Source organism: Alosa alosa, chromosome 9, assembly GCF_017589495.1.
Source record: "Alosa alosa isolate M-15738 ecotype Scorff River chromosome 9, AALO_Geno_1.1, whole genome shotgun sequence".
NCBI lineage: Eukaryota > Metazoa > Chordata > Actinopteri > Clupeiformes > Clupeidae > Alosa > Alosa alosa.
The window spans coordinates 18,253,406-18,272,784 of NC_063197.1; the positions used below are offsets into that span (position 1 = coordinate 18,253,406).

The 19,379-nt window shown below is 44.6% G+C and overlaps 1 protein-coding gene across 7 annotated transcripts in view; it reads right to left on the reverse strand.

The window, feature by feature from the left end:
• Positions 1–19,379, reverse strand: part of evi5b (ecotropic viral integration site 5b) — a 57,337-nt gene that overhangs the window by 18,597 nt on the left and 19,361 nt on the right. For 5 of the 7 annotated variants that reach the window (XM_048251458.1, XM_048251460.1, XM_048251461.1 and 2 more), the window contains 11 exons: positions 14,475–14,664; positions 11,143–11,367; positions 9,382–9,456; positions 8,589–8,714; positions 7,843–7,986; positions 7,260–7,349; positions 6,763–6,860; positions 6,343–6,403; positions 3,600–3,653; positions 1,919–1,951; positions 1,116–1,268 (listed from right to left, as the gene is read on the reverse strand). In XM_048251458.1, the coding sequence (XP_048107415.1) occupies positions 1,116–1,268; positions 1,919–1,951; positions 3,600–3,653; positions 6,343–6,403; positions 6,763–6,860; positions 7,260–7,349; positions 7,843–7,986; positions 8,589–8,714; positions 9,382–9,456; positions 11,143–11,367; positions 14,475–14,664 (1,249 nt within the window). The remainder of the gene's footprint in view (positions 1–1,115; positions 1,269–1,918; positions 1,952–3,599; positions 3,654–6,342; positions 6,404–6,762; positions 6,861–7,259; positions 7,350–7,842; positions 7,987–8,588; positions 8,715–9,381; positions 9,457–11,142; positions 11,368–14,474; positions 14,665–19,379) is intronic. The other 2 variants (XM_048251459.1, XM_048251462.1) reach the window with 2 other exon arrangements.

Consider the following 19,379-nt stretch of genomic DNA (forward strand, 5'->3'; position numbering starts at 1 on the left):
ATGACTGAGAATGCTATTATCATTTTATATCAAACCAACGTAGAGCTATTAGAAAGGCAAAATCACACATCATGTAGAGGTTCTGAGGGCATTGCTTTAATCTCACTCACAGACCAGCTTTTCTCCTGTAGCATGGACCCCTCGTGTCATTCATATTTAATGTGCAGTGCGCTGAATACAAAGCTTTGAACAATGCATCATAATTTCCACTGCAACTCTTCCACAGGCTGTTTGCATAATGTGTAATGGAGGGTCTCACTACACAAGTCAGCAACGAACTACATTATGTTAAACAGCTGCTCAAACACCCTTTTATGTCATGAAACACATTACGAATCAAACGCCCTGACGGCCAGCGTATCAATACTTAAACAGCTTTTTATTCCGCCTCCGTGGCCCACTTGATATGATCCACAGGAGCAGCAGTGGCTCGTCGTGGCCCGTTGCATATTCATGAGGCACTTATGCATTGGAACGGGCCTAAACAAATGCCTGCTGGTGCAGTGCCACCATTCGTGTACTGATCTGAAGTCAGCTGTTTAAAGAGCAGTGGCAAGACCGAAGTGTGATCTGGCGGAAAAATTAAACACAAAACACTGATACACTTGTTCGATAACTTTGTACTCTAAAGAGAGTCTGTTTTCTGTTGCAGACAACATAATTTTTTTCTCCTTCTCAAAAGCAGGTTTGAAATTGTGTCCAAACATAAGAAAGTGCAATGGTAAATGTGTACAGTAGTCATAAAATAAGAAATAGTGCATGCATGTAACTTTGTGATTTCACATAAATCTGCTGCCTGTAAAGTGGCCACAATTTTCAACAGCCGTTTGCAAGCTGCATAAGAATTGAGAAACTCTGACAAAAATGGAAGTCACTCTCAGACATAACTACAGAACTCTGCAGATAGGACAATACCCCACGTTACACAACTTTCAAAAATTTACCTCAACAAGAACAACATGAGAGCACAACACACCAACGCTCTCTCCCCGACAGTTCCAGTGACAACCCTGGAACTTCCCATTCTGCATGTAAAAGTACGGTCGTTTCCAGACGAGCTCTCCATAACTCTTCCAGCCCTCTAGGTGGCGATGTGACACTGCAGTGGTGCTTACCCCTTGCTGCTGATGGAGCTGCTGGAGCTGGCGGATCGTGTTGTGGGCCTGCTCCAGCTGAGCGTTGGCATCCTCGCTCTGCTGTTTGACCGTGGCCAGCTCCCGCTTGACCAGGTAGTTCTCCTCTGCCTCTTGCGCTCGAGTCACCTGCCCCTTTAGGCCAGGGGAAGAAAGGAGGGAGGGATGACGGGGGAAGGATGGCCAACCAAGGAGTGGGAGAGGAGAGTCGTCAGGTGTGTGTGTGTGGAAAGGTTGTGTGTGAGGGTGTGTGAATATGGGATTCAGGTGAAAAGATGAGGTACAAACGGATGGCCGGGGAGAAAAATGAATGTGTAAAAACGGAAAATAATAATGAAAAAAAAAAAAAAAACACAAGCAAAAACTTGGGAGTACAAGTGTGGAACAGGCCATTCTCATCTTGCTTGCTAAGCCTTTTCTTGCCTCCTGGCAGCAAAAAAAAGCCTCTTTGGGGGCAGTTGCCGATTTGGATCGGGTTAGATTTCATGCATCCAAAATTTGGGGCATGCAGTTATTGGACTTGGCATAGTGAGCCGGTGGTTTGGTGCATAAAATCTCACTGCCCTCCACTCCCAAGTGTGTGGAGCCACATGGCACCTCGCCGAATGATTTGCAAGCCAGTATCTTCTGTGATTTCTTTCTTTTTTTTAAACTTAGTGACTATGGGCATGCAGAGTTGAGGCGAGCGATAGAACACAGATAAAACCAAGGGAAGAAAAATAAAAGATAGTGAAAGGTTAGATTTGCAGAGGTTGAGAGGGTGAAGTGAAAAAAGAGATTTATACCTGGATCAATCTATCTGCCAAGGAAGCGCTTTCCTAAAAACAAATAAAAAACAGAGGAGGGAGATATGCACAAGAGAGCACAAAAGAGAAAGAGAAAGCATACAGACACTTCTTTAAAAAGGAAAAGATAACTAAACAAAGACAACAAACAACAACAACAGGCTTTAATTTATTTGACAGAAAAAAAAACAGCAGTAAGTTCCTTAGTTCCTTTCTCTACCCCTCCTCTGTTTGAACTTGGGCAGACTGTCGCCAAAGGGCAAACGCAATCTCAAAAAGACAGAAATTTGAAACTGTCAAGATGAGGAGGAGTAGATAAGGGAACCAGCCCTAAGAGAATGACTGGACGGAGCAGCACGGCACAGTAGACACAAGTGTGTGTGTACGTGAGCGAGAGGGTGCAGTAGTGACTTTGCAAAAAAGAGCTTAAATAATGTGTGACTGTGTGCTGGTGAGAAGTGGCAAAGCACAGGAAAACAAGAGACAAAGAGGAAGGCAGGACAGGGTGAGAGATCGCGGATTAGAGATAGAGGAGTTATAGAGAAGTAGCAGATGCCTCCCGAGGCAAGGGGTTTCAGGTGCCATGCTTGCTGTAATCGAGGGGGGGTCACGTTCTCCAGGGTGACTGCAACTGTTGTTGTTAGGGAGGACGGTTGTCGGGGACCAGGAAGCTGCTGTCCATGGCCGGAACGGAAGCATCATGGGAATGAGATGATGGTGTAAGAGGAGAAGCAGGATGTCAGAGCGCTACCTGGGAAGGCTCGTGCCTTTTTTGTTCATGGTAACAGTGATGCGAGAACAGCCATGCACGCTCAAGCAACAGGTCAGCTCAGCAGCATGCAGAGCATTGATCACATGACTAGTAGCACAACTTCCTCTTGCTGGAGGGGCCAGCCGTCAGTCCAAGCTCAACAGATTTACCGGCCTCTCAAACGCCAGCTAGTTAGCAGTCTCATCATTTAAAAAGAACTTAGACTCAAACTTGCTTTTAGAAGTTTGGATGCTGAATGAGCTACTGCCCAGGAACCAAGAATTTGAGTTGGCCCTCAGCACTTGAGCTGAGCAGTCAGACTCGTCTTCCATAGGTAATCAGAGCCACATTTAAGTGGTACCTGTCTGTGAAAATGCCCATGCAGAAATGGACAATGCTACACAACCAGGATCTGCTCACAACCACAGTAGCAGTCTACAGCTGACTTGCCTGTCAAACTAAACATCCACGTCACCTGAGCACAAAAAACAAAGCTCTAGGATTTCCTGCTCTACAAACAAAATTAAAATTAAATGACACCAATACATTTTCTTTATTCATCGTGTCACACACACTCACACACTCAAACATTGAGCAGCTTAGTGCCCATGACATACACCGGTGTTATTCATTGAGAGCCTGTGAGCAGAGTGCTGGATGCGAGTGTGATTAATAGGCAAGGCCTGGGCAAGCGTTGACTCGGTCAGGATGAAGATGGGGTAAATGAGGTGTGTTGCCATGCAGTGGACGGATGGACCCTGATTTTGAATGGACCTCTGTAAATGGTGGAGGAGGAAATTCAACCAAATGCTCTTGGAAGACTATGGAGCCACGTGGATTTGAATGACCAGCTCTCCTCAGTGAACTGAAGTACAGTGGATCTGTCTCTCTTTTCCCCTGTGCTCCTCCTCCTCTCTTGAGTGCACTCACCTTCTCCAGCGTGTCGATCCTCTGCTTCAGGAGCCGGTTCTCTGTTCGCAACCTCTGTGGTGGTGGAGGGAAAACACACCCATACATGAATGGGATCCAACACACACACACGATTTTCCATACAATGGATTGAAAAAAATTCAGTAAAGCAGGTTTGGGAGAGACAAACTGAGACAAGCTATTAGACAGTCTATTTTACAATTTACCTTATTATATTCATTATTTCTATATAAAGTTACCTTATTATATTCAATCATACAAACTAGGAGGAAGTCATCCTGAAAAAAAAAAACATCAGGGACTCTACTCACTACAGTTAACAACCTTGCTGCAAGGTGTTCAATCAGGGTACCCCCAGAATTGTCAAACCTAAATGTAAGACTTTTTAAGACCTTTTTAACACCACTTCAGATGAAATGTAATACCTACATCGAACCCATTCAGATAGAATAAATAATATTAAAAGGTAAGATTAAACCTCAAATAATTACTATTTACAAGTGTTTGAACATGCCAACATGAACATGACAGCAGTGCAGTGGCAACGCAAAGCTTTGTCGCGGTAGTAACGTGACTGAATGTCCCGCTTCATGGACAAATTTACACGGAATAGAACCTAGTTGATTTCAGGGATTAAAGTGAAAAAAAAAAAATAGTTTGATGATTCCTATGGTTTGTGTACCCTGTAGCCTCGTTTTAGCTGCCAATGGCCGCCATGTGAATAAGGCAAATTGAGAGTGTTCTTGATTGAGATTGAGTTTTCCTGATGAACAAAACAATATTTCAATACCATCCCTGACCATTGCTGATTAGCCATTGCTGTTCTTTTCTACTGCAGCAATATTGTAGCAAGGCTTTAACTTACACTCTTATTTAATTACTTCAGGCCAAAAGTGTTTAAAGGGGAGATTTTTTTTCTTGTTAATATGCAATTCAACACCAAGTAAAATCTATAAAATCAAGTTTGCAAGACTTCACATTTCCTCATCAAAGTAACGAATCAGAACAGTCTAGATATTGTTCATATTTCCATTTGTTGCCTCATCTGCATTTAATGAAAACATGGTAATTTTGAGTTTTACAGACAACTCAGTTTTCCAATGAGCAGTAATACTGTGTGTGCTCATGTAGGAGGTCTGCGCATCTGATAACGACAATCTGGAGAGGGCGCTTTTGTCTTCAGCAACAGATTGCATAAGGTTGACAAGAGGTTGCGATATGGTGAGGGACAGGTTGTGTTGCGCTATGAAAGAACATGCGTAGCCTACTTCCTGTGCGCAAACACGGTCAGCCATAGATAACCGTAGCCTACCTCTGTCGTGGTGGCTAGTTGCACCAGGTAGGGAAGATGTCCTGAAGTGCACGAACGTTAACCTTATGGCGGTCTTCTGATTGTTGGCGTGCTAAAACGTTTTCCTATTGCATCCATAAACAATTTTCTTGCAGCAAACCGCGCAAAAGCAAACCCCTGGCACTTTATTTTTTTACACCATGGCTTGTGTAGGCCGCCCATCTCCATTTATTTTTTAACTTTAGGAACGCATCCATGACAGCTAGTGGCCTTGCCAAATAGACGCACACAAATCATGACGCTAATATGCAAGGTTCTGGTAGGCCTACTGGTTATGGTTTTGTGCTATACATTAATAATAGCAAAGTTTTAAGTTGACTATTTTAATTGCATGGTTATTTTTTGTCAACATACGCTCACAACCTACTATCGTTAAAATGAGGCCTAAGCAAAATGGGCTACAAGGCTGTCTGTGCGTCACAAACACGACTGACCCCCTTAATCAACAGTTCGCGATATTATTATTTTATGTTAACACGCTCAGTCAAAACCTTCCGTTTTGTGAAAAACATTGTGAAAAACATTGTTGTACATGTCATAACAGACGGGATAGGCATAGGCTACGGTTTATATTGCGTCGCTTTACACATACTGTTAGTTGCATTGATCAAAAACTGTAACAATAATAGTAAGCTACATCGGGTGGCATAGCAGGCTATCTGTTCAAGTCATAGGTGACACCCAAAATGAATGACCTCCCCTGACAAGAGTTCGCGATAGTAAGAAATTGTCTACATTGATGCACGGAAAGAAAACAGCCTCCGAATTCGCACATAGAGCTCACAATATCATATCCAAAAAAGTTAAACGGATTGGGCAACCTCATCAGCTGTCTCGATTGTGTCACTATAATCCAACTTTTAGACCGTCCTCCAGACGTGTCTCTGATTGAGACACAGAAAGTTCTCAAGAACACTATTAGGTCTTTAAACATTTACCATCACACACATTCATTCATCGGACCTAATATTTGTAGTTGCCTTAAAAAAAGGAAAAGAAAAGGTGATAGACCCCCCCCCTCCTATTTTCTTTCTCACCGGATCTGCATCTATCTCAAATATGACATTTCTAAAATCAAATTGATTTGAAATCCGTGCACGACGGAGAACTTTAATCCTTGTCTGATTTACGCTACGTGAGGATATTAGACTAAATAAATCTACTGATCATTTGAAAAATTAAGACCTCCGTGAAAAAATTCCAGACTTTGAGGTGAAATTCAATACTTTTTAAAGGCCTTAATTTAGGAAAATGAAATGTAATACTTTTTAATACTTTTAAGACTCCGCGGGTACCCTGTAAATGTTCTCTGAGAAATTAGTTGCATGGTTGTTAGTAGCTTCATTTTAACCTGATCTGAATTAAAGCTTTCGCGTTCTTGCTCAGACGTACCTTGATCTCCACCTGTTCCTCCATCTCCTTGGTTTTGATGGTAGTGTACTCTTTCTCCAACCTGTGGCCACAACACATAGAAGATGAACACACAGAAGGCAAACAAAGCAACATTAACAATCGGGATACATCCATGTCATTACTTGCCTGCACTGGGGCACTTATGCTGATAAAACACCCAAACAAATAACCGTAAACAACAACGAGCCAGCTACTTGCATAGAACAAAGAGTCTACAAAATGTACAACTACACACACAGTGAGTGAACATGGTCATTCGCTCCATCTTGTTTTCCTCTTCTTCGTCTTGACTCTTCTAAATCACTGTGTTCAGATGGACTGAAATGAAAGCCCTGCGTGTGCCAAGTCAGGCTGCTAAATGACAGAGAAACGTGCCAAGAGAGAACTGGAAAGACTCACTTCTTCATTTTCTTGGCGTTGTACTTGACTTGGTAAGCAGCTTGGATGACTTTGTCAGGGCCACTCTCCAGCTGATGGGGAATGACCTTCTGAAAGTGCTGCAAAACACATACACACACACACACACACATATTTAGAAATGAATTATGGCACACTTAGTCAAGTTCAAGTAATTCAATGTGCTTTACATAAACAAAAGCAAACAGTAATAGCTAATAAAAGCATAGAAGGGCAGTAGTCAAAGAATAGTTAAAAAAGTAAAGAATAACTTTAGAAATCGTGTACAGCTTTATGATGTAATAGGATGTGCAAATCTGACCATGTGTTATTTGCCAATTTTGGAAAATGTAAAGCACCTTAGTAAAATAAATACATAAAACAAAAAAAGCATAAAAATATAATAGTAAAGTAACCCATTATTAGTAATACTGCAATCCCCCACATGCATGTTCAACTATGGGGCAGCACACACAATGGAACAACACTGCAGCCAGTACCTGTAACATTCCCTCCATATCCAGCTGGATGAGTTCAGCCTGGTTCATCTGCAGGATAGCCAGACCCACACGGAACACAATCTCCAGACCCTACAAACACCCACACACACACACACACACACACACACACACACACACACACGTCAAAGGCCTGGAATAGGACCTACAGATAGCAGCTACTATAGCATCAACTGTCCAGCAGAGGGCAGTAGTACCTCATTACCAAGTCTCAGTCAAACAGCTGAGGTGTCGGAATGACAGACCTACAAGCTTGCAAGCATGTATATTGAGCATGCTAACAGGAGCCAATACATTTAATGTGATTATCAAGCAGCACACAGGAAGTATAACAGATGTATCTGAAAAGCTTCTGTATGTATACCCATGAACATGTCAAAGAGCTTTATATAGATGAGCATGTTAGCATTTTGTTTAAAGGACCATTGACGCAAGCGTGGATAATGGGCACTGGTTTAGTTACATGTCCCATTATAGTGGCACCAAAACATATATGCAGAAACTTGTGCAAGTGTGTTTGTGTGTTTGTGTGTGTATATGTGGGTGTAATGCATGTGTATCGCACCTCGCACATGAAGATATCGAATATCCTGGTGGCGACAGGCAGGGGGAAGGAGGTGAGGAAGATGGTGAGGAACCAGGAGGAGGCGTACATGGAGGTGTGGAAGCTCTGAGCCTGGAAGTGCACATGGAGCTCTGGCAGGTGCTCCTGAAGGGGGGCAAAGACCACACACACACACACACGAGAGAGAGAGAGAGAGAGAGAGAGAGAGAGAGAGAGAGAGAGAGAGAGAGAGAGAGAGAGTGTGAGGACGAGGGGAGGGTGGGGGGGGTGGACAGATGAAGAGTGACCCAAATAGAAAGACAGAGAGGTTGAGATTAAGAGACAGAAGAAGAAGGGGAGTGTATACAGAGACGGGTGGTGAGAGAGTGGAATGGACAGATACAGGGGGTGAAACAGAGAACAAAGGAACGGAAGGCAGTGAGGAGAAGAGGAAGCAGAGACAACATTCAGTTTCAGTGCTTATTGAGCATGACTCCTGTTCTGATATTCTTGGGCATCGTTTGCATGGCATTTCTGTTTTGCTGAAGCAACCGCCACAGTCACACACCACAAAACAGGATCTATGCAGCTTTGCAGTTCTCTGTGTTCATCTGGGTTTAGTTCAGATGGAGTGACACAGGAGGAGAGGCGAGAGAGAGAGAGAGAGAGAGAGAGAGAGAGAGAGAGAGAGAGAGAGAGAGAGAGAGAGAGAGAGAGAGAGAGAGAGAGAGAGAGAGAGAGAGAGAGAGCCTTGGGGAAAGTCTTACTTGGATCATGCACTCAAACTGGTACATGCAGAGGCCCAGCTCTGCCATGCTGGGCTTGAAGAGCTCCCTCAACCTGTAGTCCTGCATCAGCTTCACAAACACACAGAAGGCCTCCTCCTCTGGCATCTATATGCGCACACACAGAGAGAGAGAGAGGAGAGAGAGAGAGAGAGAATGAGCAGAACAAGAACACATGTAAACATTTAGCATATTGCAGCATAGTAAACCACCACACCCCATATAAAAATGTTATGGAAGAACTAATGGTAAAAACACAGGCCATGTCTCATTCTTGCTGTACTCTCACTGAAAATCTCCAATTCCCCATTTCTTTCTCACTCACAAGGTAAAAGCTCTTTCAGCCTCCCCACAGTACACTCACAAACACACCTTCCTCAGTAAAAAACAACTCCAAAAAACAAACGAAAACATCTGGGCACCATCATGCATCACATACCACTATGACCTTCCACACATACATACACCAACCAAGGATGTTCAAATTAAGTACAAAACAATGAAAAAACAACAATTGAGTATATACTTATTTCTCTGCTCAGAAGTGCCTGGTTGAGCTCATCTTTGGATTTGCATTCCAACTGCTACAGAGGTGTTTGATCAGCTGTCAGAGGGTAATTGTTTATTTGTGTGAATTTTTGTGTGCTGGTGAGTGTATTTGTGTATCTGGCAGGAGATTGTGTGCATTTGTGTCCTTGTGTATCTGTCTGCCTTTTGTGTATCCCCAGCTGTGTGTGTGTGTGTGTGTGTGTGTGTGTGCGTGCGGCCATGTTACCTGCATGAGCAGCAGACCCACGATGAATGCGCTGCCTTGGCAGTAGCCCACCTCACGGTCCACCAGAGAGTACGCCTGCAAACAGGAAGTGACAGAGTGAGTGAGTGAGTGAGTGGCCAGCCAGGCAGCCATGAATTATCCAGAACAAAGCGAGAGGATCATGCACACAGATGTACACACACACACAGACACACACATACATACACACACACTTTCTCTCCCCCACACACACATACTCTCCAGCTCTTCCATACACATGTAAAACACACAAACTGCATTGCTGGGAGATTTTTCAGGTCGAGGTGTAAGTGTAGAGTCAACACTATTAAAATGGGCCTCAGAATCCATCCACGGGACACACAACAGCCCCTTCATTCTCCTCCTCCCCTGGTCCTCCTCCCCGGCCCACGGCTGGGGGGGAAGATGCTGCTTAGAGATTCCCTGAAGTACTTCTCGCCTTTATTTCAATTTGTGGCACCAAAACACAGCATGGGCACTTGAGTTATGCTTATAGATCCAGAGTGAGTCTCAGTGCTTGGCACAGGGACAGATTGATATCCAGAGTGCAAATGTGATAGTGTCATCAACATGAGGAAGCACGGGAGGTTTTCAAAAACAAACTATGGGGAAGCTGAAACCAAAGCTGAAACTAAAGGCAGATAATGACGCCAATCCAACAAGCCAATAAGCGACAACAGCCACCGACCATATACAGTAATTTCCTGTGTATTAGCCATATTGTGTATAAGCCTCATGATAGTGTTTTAAGCAAGTTAAAAGAAAAAAAACAACAACATATTAATACCATATTAACTGCTCCCGTGTATTAACCTCATAGCTGAAGAAATTTTGCAAAATCAACGTATAAGCCACGGCTAATAGTTGGGAAATAGCGATACTCGAGTCGCTCACCCAAACAAAGCTGTGAAACCGGTCAAGCACAGGGTGTTTTGGGTCAGTGGGAGAGAGGAAAGCCTGCACTTTCACTGCAAAGCATCGAAACGACAGATCAACAGAGAAGATGTTTTATTTTGCTAGTCATAACGAGTGGGTGCGAGAAAGTGGCTGTGTAAATGTGACTGAGGGAAGCAGAGACTCCAAGTCATATCTCACAGCAGTAAATAACCTGGCAGAACGAATGGGGTCAAGAACGGCCATAACTGTGAGGCAGCCATATTTCTGCCTGATCTGTGGCTGATCCAGCCTTGATGTGATTTAAACACCTCTAAGGCAGTGTGAGCTAAAGCTCCTGTTTGCACAAAAGCCTGGCTAATACCCTCTTGATTTAACATTCTGTCAGAAGCTCTGTCTGTGATTTTGTGCACTAAAAATAACACAAATCCAGCTGATTGAATGATAGATTAGGTTGTTGTTTATTAGGTTACTTTTGGCCCTGAATTTGATGCTTCACTGATGTTTCTCTGCCATCTCATCCTAATCCACTTCATTTCTTTCACTGGCTTCCACTAAGGGTGTTTCAAATTCCCTTTTATTTCGGTGCCTAACATCTTGGCTCCAAGCATCACAACACTCAATGCATTACATGTGCATGACTCTAACTAAGTGCATTCAAGTTTCAACAACTGGGCCTCGGGTCTTGTATTATTACTTTGTGGCGATGTTAACATACTAAAAACTTGGCCAATAGACTAACTTCAAAAACTGGGCAGCAGAGTTTAGAGTTTGTGAGTTCCTTTGGGCTAGAAGGAAAGGACCTGGCACTGGCTCCCTCAGTTTAAGCCTCTGTCATATCCGTCTTACCTTCATGACGTTGAAGAGGACCTCCTGGCCCAGGCTGTCCTTCTCCTTAAAGAACTGGTGCTCGGGGTAGGTGCGGGCGATGTCGCGGCGGATCAGCTTCTCGCAGGGCGACGACATCTTCAGCAGCTCCGAGTACTGGTCCTTTATGGGCATATTCTGGGCACTGCACAGCAGCTGCCACACGATGGCCCGGAAGTGGTGAGGGATGCCTTTACGCACCAGGTCCTGTGACGACACACACACACACACACACACACACACACACACACACACACACACAGACACCCTGCTTAGTCTAGATACAGATTCCAAAATGTACAAGACCATTTCCAAGGTTTTCCACTGAAAGAACATGCGGGACAGACACCATAGGGTAGGATTAAAGGCCTAATGTTTGATCTCGAAGTCTGTTTTACACCATGTGAAAATGTGCAATTCTTCAAATGTGTCCCCAGTTGGGGGTTCCAAAACATCTACAAATGAACTAATCATGGCAATAAAAAATAACACAAATCCAATCCATTCAGATCTGACAGATAATCCCAGAACTGCCTCTCCATTTAAACTAATTGACAAGACACTGTGAATCTGAGCAAAAAAAGTCCACTGTGTTATGTAAACACCCAAACTCATCATAAGCAGATTGAGTATCCCGGCCTGACCTGTCTAGACCAGCGCCACACAAACACACTGCACACAGGCGGCCCCCGTCTGCCATCCTCTGATCCGAATTTGACCGTGGGCCTTCAGTGTGTGCCGGCCGGGCGTGTTTTTACAACGGAGCACCTCGGGAATGATAATGTGATTTTTACGCTGCTGGAGTCTAATCTCAGCAGCGATGTCTTCAGCGGAGCCAAATGTTTTCCTTTTTGCGGTTTAGGTCTGTCGTGACTGCATTAAGCCCAGATCAAGAGCGGCGGAGAAAGAGAGAGAGAGAGAAACACAGAGACGGAGTCAGAGAAAGACAGATAGATAGAGAGAGAGAGAGAGAGAGAGAGAGAGAGAGAGAGAGAGAGAGAGAGAGAGAGAGAGAGAGAGAGAGAGAGAGAGAGGAGTGGGGGTAGGAATGGGAATGGGGTGATGTCAGGAAGGGGAAGTGTGAGAGAGAGCAAGAGAAAAACAACATGCTGGACCCACATTACGAAACAACATGCAGCAAGGGTAAGAGTGCTGGACGCTTACAGAGTGATATGGAGAGAGTTCAAATGAGGAGGACGATATAGGAGTGCGTGATGGACAGACTGTGGGCCAGCAGAGGGGATCAGGAGTGAGAGTGAGACTCGGGTGGAGACTGTGAGGGCGTGATCCTTCCTCGCTGTGGTGCTTTCTGTGTGTGTCTGGACATCTGCTTTTTCCCTGGGGCTGGGAGGCGGTCCGCAGGAGGGCAGGCCCATGGGCCAGCAGGACCAAAGAGTGCGGCTCTCACTGCTAGAAAAACCTGCCTCTCTCTCAGTCTGCTCTCTGTTTGCTCATAGCTTCTCTCAAAGCTCTCTCTAACTCTCTAGCATAAAAACGTACACACACACACACACACACACACAGCTGTAGGCTCGGGATCATATTGCATCTTTCTGAAGCGCGTCACTGGGGATGACGACTCATGGGGCCCAGAGAAGCCCTGGAGGGGAGGCTGATCTCCACAACTCTGAAGACAACGGAGAAAAATGTCAGCGCTGACGCAACAGAAACAATTGCAGTCTAGGCACTTTTTTTTACCCTTACTGCCTCAGGTCAGCGGAAACAAGAGTTTAACAACTCGAAGTATATGTTTTTGTGTGCTCAGCAAGAACAATATGGCAAAATGGTCACTGTTTTTTAATCTTCTGCTGACAGTCTTCATAAAACCTGTCATGACTCAGGCGCAGAGACACAAAGAAATGCATTCATGGGGTTCTAGAAGCATTCTTAAGGTCAAAACAGAAGGGTCTTTGAAGTGAACTCTTAGAGACTTGGTTTGGTTAAAATACAAACCACCATGAAAGCCAACGTAGACCATGACCTTTCAAAACAGCATCACGTGTGGTGCACCCAAACACAGGGGTCAGGAGTGATAGTGAGACTTGGCTGGAGACTGTGAGGGCGTGATCCTTCCTTGCTGTGGTGCTTTCTGTGTGTGTCTGGACATCTGCTTTTTCCCTGGGGCTGGGAGGCGGTCCGCAGGAGGGCAGGCCCATGGGCCAGCAGGACCAAAGAGTGCAGCTCTCACTGCTAGAAAAACCTGCCTCTCTCTCAGTCTGCTCTCTGTTTGCTCATAGCTTCTCTCAAAGCTGGTTAACCAGGAGGAATGTGTTCTTACTTAAGGACACTGACCAGAAGTAATCTGTTGCTGAGAAATCATAACAAAAGAAAATCGCTTTCGGACATTTCATGCATTCTGTACGATCAAAAACAACCAACCTTCCACCTGAGACCCATCAAATGAATACCAAACAGTCCTTGAAAGGAAAACAGTTCTTCATAGCAAGATGTTTCTAGTCAGGTGTTGAAAGTACAGTAGGGTAAAAATATTCAGGTGATCACTGGTTGTGCTGCCATTGAAGCTAGTACCGGTATTTCATTTGATAGTGTTTGTGTGCTAATTAAGAGGCTCAAATAAATAACAATAGAAAAAAAGAAAGAAAAACAAACAAACAACCTGCAATGTAACCCTATATTAGTACCTGTGAGTTCTATATATACACTGATGCTTAGGAGTCTTCTGAAATCCCTGCTGGTGTGTCATTCAGTGCGTCATTATCTCGGGCGACTCATTTCTAGAATGTGTCTGGGTGTGATGACACATGAAACTCTTCAGCACAACAAGACTCTCCCTCTAGACTGCAAGCTCTTAAATCTTTTGCCCTGGCAGCAGCTAGGCTTGAGCAGTATCAAAGCTGAGGCTCCAGACACTTACAGTGGCACAGCTAAATATAAACCCTCTCACTGGCGGTTCAAGGACAGCGATGAGGGGTCGGTGAGGGTAACAGCTGCTGTGGTGCTATCTTTGCTGTGAGTTCCTCGGCAGTGACAGAAAACATGGGAGCATTTCCCGGGTTCAACCTGAGCAAGGCTTCTCAGACAGGGATTAAACCCTGAGGGAATAGGGTTGGATTTTCAGAGGACGGCTTTTCAAAATGCAATTTAGTCTCAATTCTTGTCACTCTAGAGATCCTTGCAGTCCCTATTTAATCCAATCATACCGCATGCAATAAGATTTAACAAGTCATACCTCTCACAGTCAGGTTGTCCAAACTTTGTTATTAAGATTAAGAGCACCTTATTACTTGGTAATCATGTATACATGCAGTACAGACACTGCCAACCCAGCTCTCCTCGCTGGAGTGAGCTCTTACTTTCAGCTGTTTCTCCTTCTTCTTGCGGATCTCTTCCCAGTCGTTGACGATGCGTCCCCACAGGATCCATGAATCCTCCTCCAAGTGGGACAGGTTTGAGGAGGCTGAGGAGCTGGACACCAGCGAAGAGCCACTGTTCCTCCGTGAGCCATTCACAGAGCGCAGGGACTTACTGTCCGTCTCCAACAACCTGCCAGGGGTCACCAGAGATATGCTCAGTCAATTTCATTCATCTTCCAATCAGTTGTCAATGGTGTTGTTTTAAGACCAATATAATAACCTAAAACAGGGTTCCCACTTTAAGTCAAATGTAAAATTCCATGACTTTTCCCTGACAAAAAAAATGAATTTCCAAGACTTACTATATAATAAATGGTACAATATTACTGACCGATGAGTTCAGAGCAGTCACAGAAACAATTTTGTCAACTAATTATTAACTCATTGAGCTGAACTCATTGAACTGAACTAAAAAATTAAGTTTTTCTGAAACAACAAAAGCTGAAACAGTGACATGGAACATCAGAAACACAGAGGCAAAAGGTCATGGAACGAAAACAGCTCACACAATCAGAGCTGTACATCTGTGACCAGTGACATGGATGAGAGCACATTAGTCATGTACATGCTCTGCAGTGGTACACAAAATGCTAAATGCTAAGCTTATCAGAGTTTCCATCAATGCTTTCAAATAATATGAGCTACGCTTCGAATCACACCTCAGGGCAAATTCAATAATCCACTTCCACACACACACACCATTCCTGGGCTGTATGACCAGAGCGCAGAGCAGAGCAGAACACAGAGCAGAGCAGAGCAGAGCAGAGCAGAGCAGAGCAGAGCAGAGCAGAACACAGAGCAGAGCAGAGCAGAACACAGAGCAGAGCAGAGCAGAGCAGAGCAGAACACAGAGCAGAGCAGAGCAGAACACAGAGCAGAGCAGAGCAGAACACAGAGCAGAGCAGAGCAGAACACAGAGCAGAGCAGAGCAGAGCAGAGCAGAGCAGAACACAGAGCAGAGCAGAGCAGAGCTGAACACAGAGCAGAGCAGAGCAGAACACAGAGCAGAGCAGAGCAGAACACAGAGCAGAGCAGAGCAGAACACAGAGCAGAGCAGAGCAGAACACAGAGCAGAGCAGAGCAGAACACAGAGCAGAGCAGAGCAGAACACAGAGCAGAGCAGAGCAGAACACAGAGCAGAGCAGAGCAGAGCAGAGCAGAGCAGAGCAGAGCAGAGCAGAACACAGAGCAGAGCAGAGCAGAGCAGAGCAGAACACAGAGCAGAGCAGAGCAGAACACAGAGCAGAGCAGAGCAGAACACAGAGCAGAGCAGAGCAGAACACAGAGCAGAGCAGAGCAGAGCAGAACACAGAGCAGAGCAGAGCAGAACACAGAGCAGAGCAGAGGCAGAACACAGAGCAGAGCAGAGCAGAGCAGAGCCAGAGCGCAGAGCAGAGCAGAACACAGAGCAGAGCAGAGCAGAGCAGAGGGAGCCTGAGGCCTGCAGAAAAAGGCCGCTTCTTTCCCAACAAACTATCCCCCTGTAATGTCACTGCCGGCATTTACTTGGCAGCACTTAATGCCCCCCACAGCCCTCCCCCAACTCTGTGTGGAAATGGGCTCCTGGATGCCTTTGACGCGGATCCCAAAGCACACAGTGAGCCAGGGCAGCGCCATCCTCCCATCTCCCTGCACTGTGATGGATGGATGAAGTCGTGGGTGTAGAGGACAGTGTGAGGGAAATGATGCGGAGCGTAAGTTTCTACGGAGGCTCACCATAGTGCGGAGAGAAGGCCTAAGCCTTCACATACTAACGCAAGCAGTTTCTGCCAGGGAAAAACTTCAAATTGGCTCCGTTTTCCTCATAAATCCTTTTGAAGTCAGCTTGAGTGCATTTCCACACTCAAATAAAAAAGTACCATTATTAAATTCAATAGTAGCCTATGAGAAAAAGGTCAATGGTGATGTTTGAGGTTACTTTAAATAGCCTGGGATGTAGCTAGCTGTAGCTAGTCAGTCATTATTTAGGAGAAACCTTGGCCTACAACACATGTTTAATATCCAATTGAATCATCTACAGTTATTCATTTAACAGACGCTTTTATCCAAACCGACTTACAACAATGAGGAATAACATCAATCTACTTTGCAGAGGAGAGAGAACTTAGGCAACAATTAATGGTGCCGTCAGCAATTGCGCATTTGTTTATGATCATTTTTAAAATTATTAGCAGATGCTTTTGTCCAAAACAGCATCAATTATAATTTAACCAAGGACCAAACAAAACACACCAGAGAGGCCTCACCCCTACCTTCAGCATTCCCAGAGAAACTCCACACAGGGTTTTGTTTTTGTTTTGGGGACAGGCTGCCTCCACTGTTTCCAATTTACAGAGCCTGGGCTACTTACAGAGACTGGGTTTCTTTTTTACAGTGTAGTGTACTCATGGAATGGGCAGCTAGGAGGAGCTGATTGCTGAATGTGGAAAAAAGCTAGTTAAGTGTTATTAAAGGAAATAATGGTAGAGGAATGAGGAGACAACAAAAGGAGAGAAGAAGGGAAGTGCATGGTAAGTACATGTTAGGTGTGTTGAGTTGTTAGGAGTGTTAGGAAGAGGAAGAGTTGGGTCTTCAAGAGTTTCTTGAAGAAAGAGAGGGACACACCTGCTCTTGGAGCAATTGGTAAGTCGTTCCACCATCAGGGAACTACAATTGAAAAAAAAAAATATCCAAGCGTTGAGTGGATCTCCACTCCTTTGGCAATGAGTCAAGGGAAATGCCTGGAAAATGCCGCTCTCTCCAGGGACACTCTCTACCCACACAAGAGTACGACTTTTCCAGGCCTGGGCTTTAAATAGGCTAGTTTTTGACATCTTCCACATTCCTGCTCTGCACTTGACTGAGCCTGTCTGACTGCACAATTTCAAGAAGACCGATTTCTGAATTTGTAAACCCTTAAAAAAGAAACACACTGTCTCTATCATGGCTCCTGGCTCTCTAGGAATAGCAACATGCATGCAGTGCAGATGATGGGACTTCTGCCAGCCTCAGTTCATTAAGGGCCCTGGAGGTTCACAAACCAGATGATGTCTGTTGTGCTTAATGTGAACACACCATAATAATTAAATACACATGCATGTACACTTCTGAAGCTATTCTGTGGTGAAAAGTCTAGTCCTCTAGCCAAAAGGGGAATGAGTCTTCTCTACTTGAAAGTACTAATCAGATGTTCACAGACAGGTTCTTGAGAGTTCTTTACTGAGAGGCAGTTCAGTCTAAACTGAACTCGGGTCAGTGCTGTGACTGGGCCTCATAGCTCGGACAAGTGTCTCAGGGATCAGGCGACCGGCACACAAAGGGACTTGGAAACACGATCTCGGAAAAAGCAGTCGTGGCCTCTCAGAGGGAACTGGGGGTGTGTGTGCTAACTGTGGGTGTGTGTGGGGGTGACATCATCGAGGGTGCTCCCTGATGGGGTGGGGTTACGGCTGAATTTGGGTCAGGATGGTGTAGGAAGTGGAGGAGTTTGGGGGGGGGGGGTTAAGGCAGAGAGAGTATTGTATGTGGGAACAAGGAGACAAAATGAAGGGGGGAGGGTGGAAGGACAAGTAGAGGCGAGCGATTATGGGACAGCTCAGGAGAGGAATGACAGCTTCGAAACAGAAATGCTGGAGGACGAAAATTATTTTACTTTTTCAATACAAAAAATAGCTTTACAGCCAAATAACATTCACTAAATTCATACCCGTAACACAAATCACTAGCCCATGGGACCCGATAACAAATGATAAACAGTCTGTAATATCAGTGGTTCTTGTCTTCTGCCATCAGATGTTTAAAAACTCGCTGTAAGTAAGAATCAGCCAAGGCTTGGAGGCATTATAGATTTCCTGCCTGACCTGCATCTCTGGGCTCAAGCTCATGTTTGCCTTGCTCCAGTGACACATTCACCTTGACTCAGAGAGAGCAGATGGTAAACACACATGGAGCTCAGGAGCTCATGTGCTGCTGCTACCACTGCCTCACATGCAACAGAGATGGACAATACAGGTTCCCTTAGGAACTGACCGTTTACGTGCACTGCAAAGATATGCTTGACCTTACATTACCATCAGGGGCAGCACATGAATCAAAGGCAAATGACAGGCCTACAACATACAGAAATATACACTCATGGCAGCTACTGAAAATCATATCCCTTCAAGCTTTCCAGTAAAATTGAATAAATCTTTGAGTTCCTTATTACATCCTTTTGAAAAAAGGAGAAACTCTCAGGCCAACTGGCTACATATCAACTTTGTTAAGCTAAGCATTGAGGTGAGAATAAGAGTGGCAATCTTCCATCAAATCAGGGCAAATGAAAGGTGTAAAAAGATAAAAACCATGTGGTGGCATTTGGCTGGACTCTACTAATGCTGACCTTTGCACTTCATAAGAGCAATGGTGAGTATTCCCCATGGGAACTCGGAACAGTTTCAATCAATAGAAAGGCAGAGAAGTGGAGTTCATTCTACACTTCATAAACCTTCATCAAGTGACAGAGTGTAGTGTAGTGCAGAGTTACATTCACACTACATAACTCCTATCTACTTAGTGATGCAGGAAGGGAATGTACATCAGAACATTTCAGACACAGTTAACAGAGGGCAACCTCAAGAGGATACAACTGCACACTCACACTCACACAACCTGCTTTTACTCTCAGCTGTCCTCTCTTCAGTAAATCATTTACCAGTGGTTAAACAAAAAGCAACGTGTCACACGTGGCAAATACAAGAATCCTACACGGTCACAGCATGGCAAATGGATATTTAACCGTAAATAGCCAAAGAAAAAAACATTCATCTCACTCAGAAGTTTCTACTTCCTACAGCAAACAACAGGCCTACATTTTACATCAAGTTC